Source organism: Fistularia commersonii, chromosome 20, assembly GCF_037954325.1.
Source record: "Fistularia commersonii isolate RoL2024-O1a breed Wild chromosome 20, RoL_Fcom_v1.0, whole genome shotgun sequence".
Lineage (NCBI taxonomy): Eukaryota > Metazoa > Chordata > Actinopteri > Syngnathiformes > Fistulariidae > Fistularia > Fistularia commersonii.
Window position 1 is genome coordinate 4,487,043 of NC_141303.1, and position 9,117 is coordinate 4,496,159.

At 37.4% G+C, this 9,117-nt stretch overlaps 1 protein-coding gene across 2 annotated transcripts; it reads right to left on the bottom strand.

Moving 5' to 3' along the window:
* Window positions 1-20: 20 nt before the first annotated feature.
* On the bottom strand, window positions 21-8,461 carry il20ra (interleukin 20 receptor, alpha). 2 transcript variants are annotated; one of them, XM_086167100.1, is made up of 8 exons: window positions 8,246-8,461; window positions 7,029-7,152; window positions 5,975-6,183; window positions 5,543-5,718; window positions 5,271-5,415; window positions 3,930-4,066; window positions 2,882-3,584; window positions 21-2,791 (listed from the first exon to the last, which is right to left on the bottom strand). In XM_086167100.1, exons 1-8 carry the CDS (start codon window positions 8,307-8,309, stop codon window positions 2,472-2,474), a joined length of 1,878 nt encoding a protein of 625 aa, XP_086023226.1. In that variant the 5' UTR covers window positions 8,310-8,461; the 3' UTR covers window positions 21-2,471. The 2 variants fall into 2 exon arrangements, with proteins under 2 accessions (XP_086023226.1, XP_086023225.1); XM_086167099.1 differs by having other exon boundaries at window positions 21-3,584.
* Window positions 8,462-9,117: the final 656 nt, after the last annotated feature.

Genomic DNA, 9,117 nt, shown 5'->3' on the forward strand with positions numbered 1-9,117 from the left:
AGGAAGTTAAAGTACTTGTATCTTTGAATCATTTTATTGTTGACTTACATGTAGAAAAATACAATAAAAGACAAATACACAGAAAAGAAACAGCAAAATTGACTCGTGTTGCTTTATAATCTTTGTAGCGATGTTGATTTCATTCATTTTTAACATTCTAATGGTCAAGTTGAACTGTTTTCATTTTTATCGATTTTCCATTTGTTTTTTTTCTCCTGAAAATTGCTTCTCAACCCCTCCAAATGTGCCTTGTACTCAACTCGGGGTCAGGGGTCTAATTTAGGACCCTCGGCTTTCTAGGAGTTTAGAGCTAACACTGTTATTTGTTCTCAATGTACAATTTGTCTTATACACTGCACAACATACAGAACTTCAATGTCTTGTCACAATGGGAAAAAAATTACATCATGGTTTACGAATATTCTTTACGGATGGCCCTCGAAATGGAAAATTTAAATCCACTTGAACAAGGCTTTTGAGACTCGGTAATTCCCATTCAGGAAGAGATTGTTGTGTAATTAACGCAAAGAATAAAACTATGACACAGCAGCATAGAAATACCTGCTGAGTGGAACAAAATGAATTACTATTTATATCCCAGGGACAAAAACAATTTTCAGAATAACTTTAGGTCAGTGTGTCACATTTATACATATAAAATGAGGCTACAAAAGAATAGGTAAATGCAATTGATATGACGCATATGGTCATTAACTTTAAGAGTTTAAGCATTCATCTGAAACAGCAATGGAATGCAGAAGTGGCAGCAGTAAAGGATGAAGTTCATAAACAGACTGTAGATGAAACACCACAGTTCATAATGGGTTGAACTTCACAGCTTCACACTAACTTAAAACTGCCCAACTTTTGTACTAAAAAGAATAGTTAACTTTCAAAGAGTAACATTCTATTAAGCAAGAAATCTAATTTCATACAAAACCATTCAACATTGTGTTAGGCAGAACACAAAGGTTATGTACCAAAGTGCTATTGTTTTAGCTAATGTGCTGATCGTATTTCAATATATTAAAAATGAAACAGTTCCTTCATGTTAGCATAAAAATTGGAAAAGAACACAGAACAGGTGCTCCTATAAAACATAATGTACATGTCGTTAAACAGAAGTTTCTCACATTCAAAGGTTTAAAAGTTTTTTCTGTAAGTGATACATGAAGATAATTCCTGGTTTACAAGTAACTGCTGAGCTTCGCGGTGAAACATGTCATATAATATGCTACTGTGTCACAGGATATCTAGAATGCATCAAACACTTATGAAGTAAAATTCCTCTTGAAATATTCAAATAACCTTTGTGAAACAAACAATAATCTAACACTGTGACGCTCAGTATGGGAAGAAAATAAACATAATTTTTAGTGCCACTAGACTGTCCCTGTAATAAATAGGTGCAAATAATAGCAATGTGAGTAAACTGGGAAAAAGCTGTGCTCGTCCCTTTTGCTTTAAAGTTGCTTAACGATAGCTGAGGATCAAGTGAAAGCTTCATTTACACTGATGACCTCCTTTCACGCGTCACATTCAGTAATCCGTGAAAATTGTTTGTTCTTGCAGAATAAATTCTCATTTTTCCATTGAGGCCAAAAAGAGCCTTTTTGGGTGGTTGTCTGCATTCAAGAAATCTAGCATGTCTAACATGTGCAATTGTGATTAACAGTATCATGGATTATACACCCCTTTCTTTGTCATTGTCCTGTGTCTAGAATGGATGACCTGGTGATAACAATCTAAATTTAATCACTGTTATATTTTTAGTCAGGCTATTTCAATTCTTCTTCTGTAGTATTAATTCTCTTACTGCCAGAAAATACGTCAAGTAATTGTCTTTGCTTCCGGGACTTCATCCTTCCACCTTTCCCTGAAGTACACACTCAGTACAGATGTTAATCGCTTTTCTTGGAAAATTCCGTTAATTTTGCAACATTGGTCATTTTTGATGCATTAACAGCATTTGATGCTACAAACAACTAGACCAGAAGAAAGTGAGGTTGCACATGTTTAGACTGATTCATTTCTCCCCTGTCTGATCCCTGAGACTATAAATTAAGATAAAATACCATTTTATAATTCTACAGCTTTATGATTTATTCCAATTGTATGCACACTGTCCAGCACTGTCTTTTCCTTTGCAGTTTATGAAAAAATAGTAACTTATCTGGACTAAATATCTGCATTAATCACTGGACACGTCAGTTTTATTTTTCTTTGGTTCTAAATAAGAACATTGTTCAGTTTGACGATGACAGACTATGTCTGTTTTGTTAGCATGTGTTGTGATTTCAAAATCAGATAAAACTTTAATGGTTAATAAACCCTCCTTAGTGACTATACAATTTTGAAACCATTTTTAAAAAAGGATTAGCATTAATAATAATTATTCAATATGGGGACATTTGTATTGTCAGTTTTCAAAATCTGGATTAAACTGTACTTTTGTCAGAGCACAAGATGCTCTAATCCCCATTAGATATCACTAAGTTCCATCTTGTCTCAATGTCATCCACTTCCCAAACTGTTTTGTTCCACTGCTGTGCTGCTGCCTTTTCCTCACAACCCAGGCTTCTGTATACACTTTGCAAACACAGCTCATCATTCTTTTCCTCCTCACCCTTCATACCATCTTCCTTTTCTTTTCCGCCATCAGCCAATCCATCCAGCCCACCATCGTGGCAGAGTGCCATATTCATCTTTGGCATGACTAATTTCCTTGTTTCAGGATCCCAATTAATGCGAATAGATTGGTCCTCCTCCTCATCATCTACGCTACAAGCATCTGAGATGAAATCAGATTGATAGGAAGCACATGTAAGCTTGCGATGGGTGTTTTGAGAGACATAAGAAGCAAGTAAGGGTATTTCCTGACCCTCTGTTTCTTCCTCAACACCCTCATGGATCTTTCCAGGTGTTATTTCCTCTGTCACTTCCTTTGCCCCTTCCACTGTCTTTGTTTTCAAATTCAAAGGGATCTCAGTTTGGGGATTTTGGCTCATATACGTACCTGGAATTTGTGTATCAGCATCCCTTTTGTCAGCTCCTGACCTGCTCGGTCCCACAAAATTCTGTGCAAACACATCATGTGCCTGTACATGTATGCTCCAGTCGGTCCAAGTGTTTATTGGGAGCTGTGTTTGCATGTTTGTATGGGCTGACCTCTGTGGTAAGTAGCTTTTTGGCAAAAGACTGCCAACTTTAGCATTTTGATTATTGCCAGTCCCATATTCTTTCTTTTTGTAACTTCGACTTGCTACACATTGCTGTTGTGCACCTTGATTATTACGCCCATTTGCTCCTCTGTCTTCTCCATCCTCTTTGCGTTCATCTGCGTTTCGAGGACCCGTTTCAATGACTCCATAGGCAACAGATAAATTGTCCAACTGCTCCTCCGGATCGAACGGTGTTCCGGGCCTCTGGGCGATGTATCGGAGGTGCCTGTTCTTGTGAGCTTCGTGGTTGGATATTGTACCATTTGAGTCCGATGAGAACTCATGTTTGATGACAGAGAGGAGAACGATGCTGATTTTCTCAGAAGGAAGAGTTAGATGGGTCGAGTGGAATGAAGGCGGCTCCTGGATGTTAAAGTGAAAATTGAAAAAGTTTTGACACCGTTTGATATTTGTCTACTATAACTTGTTGTTTTTTTCTTCTTTTCTATCATTGTTTATTTCAACTGGAAATTTGCCACTATAACCTGGATAAGTGTATGACCTATCGAAATATACAAGATACCTTTTGAGTATGTTTTCATTTTTATAAAATTTGTATTGTCTGAGAAAGTTCAGGATCGTGCCGAATCCATTTTCTGCATTATCATGAGTAAATCATATTCCACTTCACAATGAAGCAAATTTACAGAACAATATAACCAATCAGTAGTTCATTATTCTGCTTGTATTCAAAGATATCTGATTTACCAAGATATGTGGGCTCTTCTGTCCCTTCCCCCTTAGGTACTGATAGAGGAGGTAGCCCAACAACAAGATGACACTTATGCAAAGCGATGGAACAACAATACCTAAAATGGCTCTTTCCAATTGGTCAGTCATAGGATCTGTAAAAGTAAGAAAAGAGAAACAATGACATTTCAAACACTGTCACCTTAAACTGTTCCCCAGACCCTCCCAAACATTTATTTGAACATATTTGAAAAACCCACATGATTAGATATTGGTTATCTATCTTAATTCACTTTCACTTGAACCATTTAAATCTAACTCCGATGAAATGTCTGTTTATCTGTAATGACAAATTTGCAACACATGAGTAAAACCAGCCCAATGTTGTGCCACTTAGACACACCATTGCACGTTACACTTTTTCCTGAAACCTTGTTTTAGTGTCTGTTAAAGGTTGCACTGCTGCAGTTTTTTTTGTATTTGCAGCAGTGACTGTCAATAAATGATGCTATGATTATCGTCCTCGTAGACAAACAGCAATGCTGCCAACTATTGATTGTCATTTGGATGTACTGTATGTTGTGATATTGATGTAGTTACATCAGGGTGAGCAAAGCTGCATGCTAAATCTTATGCATGTAATAACATTAAGTGGATGATACGCTGTCTGCAAACGTTAATTTGACACCCTTGTCAAAATCATCTCGTAGCAGCTGGACTTGATTTTCTCCCCTTGAATGCCTCCTCAGTTGAACTGAAGAAGTCTCTCAATTGAGAGGTAAAACTTCTTCAAGGGAAGAAAATCAAGTCGCGTTTATGTGAGGAAGAAGATTTTGACAAGAATCTACAATGACCTGGATGACCGAGAACCTCCGTGGACATGTTCATTTGACATAGAATTTAACAACTCAATCAGTGGGTTACATTTGCCTTTAAGTCCATTGTTCAATTTCAATAAAATTTTGATTTTCATTTAGAACTTAACATTAACATGTATCTAAAACTAGGTTAAACTTTTGGATTACATAATTCTCTCTTCCGTGTCTGGAGTGAAAAGCTCGTGTCAGCCATCTAATTTTCAAATTGTCTGTAGAATCCAATAGTAATGATAGTAAAGTTTATATCACAAGCATTGTATATTTTATGTTGAAAAATATGCATTCCGTTGCTCCTTTTTTTTCTATTTTTCTAAAAAGTTGCACAAAGATCAATGTCTCTAAACAAGGCCAAGATGCCTCAGGCACCAACTACTGTGTTTTGGTAAACCAAATACTTTTACTTCTGACTCCTGTTTGGTCACATTCCATTTAACTTGTCAAGCAAGGAGGGAGAAAAAACAGCCAAGTTCAGGTTTAGTACCTCGAGGTGTGGTAATGCAAAGCCAGTCTGAAGGCAAGCACCTCACAGGCAAGGAGAACAACCTTGTGTTTGCAGAGAAGCAGTACTGTGTACTGTATTCCATCATTTTATACTTATGGGAACTGGACACCACGGGAATGTTTCGCTAAGAAGAAAGAAAAACAAATCATCAACTTTATATAGCTGAACAGCCCATAACTTTGACGGTTAATGAACTCACACACTTTGGAAAAAGGTGCGAAATACCACAGACCTCATATATTAGTACTCACCACTAGGTCACTGCGCGTATTTCGGATGGAGATCATGTAAGTCATCTGTGGGTAGAGTGTTGCAAAGGACATTGGCGGTCTGTAGTTGTTAGGCTGATATCTCATCGGCCCCTTCAGAGTGATGATGGCATTGTTGTCCTCAACTTCCACATTAACCAAAGGAGGCCCAAAAGCAGCTATTTTAAGATGAGAAGATATTATCCTTGATTAGACATGTTTGTGTTCAAACAGTTTGGGTTAGTCTTAAAATGAGATGAGAGATGAGATGAGATGAGAGAGATGAGAACAACTTTATTTATCCCGAAGTAAATAAAGTTGTTATTTACAATTGGTATGGTTTTACAATGGTTTTAATATTGACATTTAAGATAGCTACAGTATCTCTTTATTGTCTTTATTTAGATATTTGCTCAGAAAATGACTTCAACTTACTGTCCGACTTGGGATCAAACCTCCTCAATGTCACAGCCCACTTGGAAAATGTCTCACTGACCACAGCACGAACTCTAGCGTTGTACCCATTTTCTAGATCCCATGTCTCATTTGTCAGATCACATGTGTTCTGCGTTATGTAAGTGCATTGCGGCACAGGCCTCCAGTTCACCCGGCGTCCCTTGCTTGTCTCAAAGCTGTCCCCGTAGCTGTGGAAGAGAGACTGGATCAAGAAAAATCCCAACAACAACCTAACTCAATCAAATCCTTCTCAGATAAAGTGACTCCTGTCTTGGTGTCCAGATCACCAACTTATTCTGGCCATTTGATGAAGTGTCTTTGGCCAAGACACCGAACCTTGAGCTGCTCCCACTGAGAAGCTACAGCTTTGGATGGTAGCTTCCTTAATGTGTGATATGGTTCAGAAGAGGCCTTGTTGTAAAAAGCTTTTGGTTTAAGGTGCAAGTGCTCAATGTAAACCTCTGTGCCTTTTAAATCAGCCTTATTCGTGTTTGTTATGACAACTGATAAATGGTAGTAAAGATATTTACAATAAGTTGGAACTATAAAAGATTGAAAAAAAAAAACAGGCAACAAAATGCTTCCAACAAACAGGCATATTGAAGAACTGGAATAAAGACAAATGCCAGATGCAATCTGCAATGTAAACAGTTGGTAAATATTCTAGTCTATTTAGTCCAATGCAAACTAACAGTACAAAAGAAATACATAAAAAAAGGTTTCCATTGAGAAGTGTTTTATTTTTCCCATTCAATTACTTAATTTACACTGTTAGCATTCCCAAAGTCAAGTCTCTATGGCAAAAACCCTGTCACTTTGGGTGTTCAGTGTCCAAATTTATGTAATATTTTTTTCCCTAATTGTTTAAATGAAATAGCTATTATTACATGCATAAATGAAATAAATATGCATCATCCAAACAAATTATTATGGCTAAATACTCAGACAGAAACATAACACTTAGGCTACATAATATACAGTATTTGGACATTTACTTCCGGTTCAGTTTAAGTAAAATAGTGAAATAGCTTACATTGCGTACTGCACTGTAAAATGCGTGTCATTTGGTGTGCCATTTGCAGGCAACCACTGCAGCTCATTCTTCAGGTTTACAGAGGAGAAGATGACGTTGAGGGGGCTGGGAGGATATGATGAGACTGGGGAAAAGATGGAAGTAAGATTAAAAAAAAAAGATGAATACAGCTGATTTTGTGTTTCTACTGACATGATATGACTTTAGACTATTATTGATATTATTTTGTACTAAATACAAGTATTGCACGGTTATCGATCCCTGATATTTCTGACGTTTTTTTTGTCAGTGTTAACTATTCATTTACTCCTCCTTTCTAAACACTTTTTTTTATCCACATGCTGCTTTGCTTTGAGGAAGCAGATCAAAATCAGCGCTATGGGATGTAGGTTCTGAAGTCCCTTTTAATGTATTTTTTGTTAATTTCCTGCCCCTGACGTACACTAAGCAAGGCTTGTAAGGTTACTTCCTATTCTATTATTTTTCTGCCTATCATATAACATCTTATCGACGTCTTGTGAATATATTAAAAGCCTTTGTTATAATCCGTTGTAATCTAATCTCAAACACTTGACCTTACAAACATTATCGGAGAATACTGGGAAGAAGTTGCAAAATTTGCTGCTCATGTGCTAAAGGTAATCTAAAGTATGTCTTAGCATTAGACGTCACCAATGTAAAGAGAAAATACCTGAGTCCTTATAGTAAAGTGTGTTTGTGATCTGAATGTAGAATTTCAATGATAAAAACCTGATTAAAACATGTTGGACCACCCAACCTTGAAAATAATCATACTGAAACTGAAATGACCTAATCATTGAAACATCCAAAGTCTTATTTATTCCTGAAGTTAATGAATGTCTCAGTACCAATGTGAAGATATCCAGATGCAGTTGCAGTATAACACTTGATGTGTCAGCATGTCACTGCAATTAAACTTCTTTTAAACGCAGGCTATTGACACAGTTAGTGCGTTAAAGCAGATCTCACAGATCCAAGTGGGTCTGGGGTTGTTTTGACTTCATATTGAGTTAAAAGAACCGGTGGTTTTATCAATGATTTTCAGGGAAAGGTATTCTGACCCCCTCCGGCCCTCCCTATTTTGTTTCTCCTAGAAATACGCACATGCATAAAGAATAGAACAAATGGAAATACGCATACAATATCATACAAGATCATACAATATTGACTCAAGGTATATTTGTATGCAAACCTACCGGAACTGTGCAAACCTCCGAGGAAAAGAAATGTGGCCCAGGTCCACATCTCGGTGGGTATCATCTTACCCCCGGGCACCTGTCTGTCCGCTCCGTACCTTTCCGACAGCTCACCTGGACGGACGGGCGTCGCTGCCCCAATTTTAGTTTCCGGAGAAAAACAACCCGTGTGTCAGGAGTTTGACCCAGTCATGGAAAACCGGTGTTACAACTAGTTATGACAGCAATCCGAATGGGACCTCGACGCGAGACATGAAACGTGAAGCAAAGCGCACCTGGGCAGGGCCTGCAGGTGGAGTCAGCTGGTGATTGCAAGGAAGTAACTTGAAAGTCCATGTAAAAAAAAATTGAATAGATTAAATAATAACGATACCAGGCTGAAAAAAAAAATCGAAGTAGATCATGAATGACTTTGCCAAAATTCCTCAGCCGTCGTTCCTGTGCTGTTGCGCAAAGAAGTGAGTCTCTCCAAGCCCACAAGAATGAATGGCTTTTGCGGTGAAGGAAAACGCATCTTGTTTCATGCAGTTCAACTTTTTGTTGAATAAGAAATTACTTATTTCATATATTCGAGTTTTCTTTTTCCTTTTTTTAATGGACCATTTAGAACATCTTAGCTCTTTCTAGTTTGACATCTGGTTTGTTATTGCTGTTGCTACGAAATCAGCTATATGTTGTCAGTTTTGTTTCATCTAAAATAGCCAAGGGGTGCTATTATTATTACTAGTTTTAGTACAAATCCAACAGTTAAACATCTAACAGAGGGCATTCATAGGCTTTTGTGTAGTGACCTCTAGTGGGCAATAGTGTGCAGTGCAAAACAACCGCATGACTATTAAAACTCTTCATATTGCATATGACGTGATTATTGG

Excerpts from the sequence above, each read along its gene's own strand:
- il20ra (XM_086167099.1), bottom strand. The coding sequence starts at position 8,309 with ATGATACCCACCGAGATGTGGACCTGGGCCACATTTCTTTTCCTCGGA. Across the intron at positions 7,153-8,245 it reads CGGAGGTTTGCACAGTTCCG|TCTCATCATATCCTCCCAGC; the intron begins GTAGGTTTGCAT and ends TCTTTTCCCCAG. Across the intron at positions 4,067-5,270 it reads TTGCATTACCACACCTCGAG|ATCCTATGACTGACCAATTG; the intron begins GTACTAAACCTG and ends TTACTTTTACAG.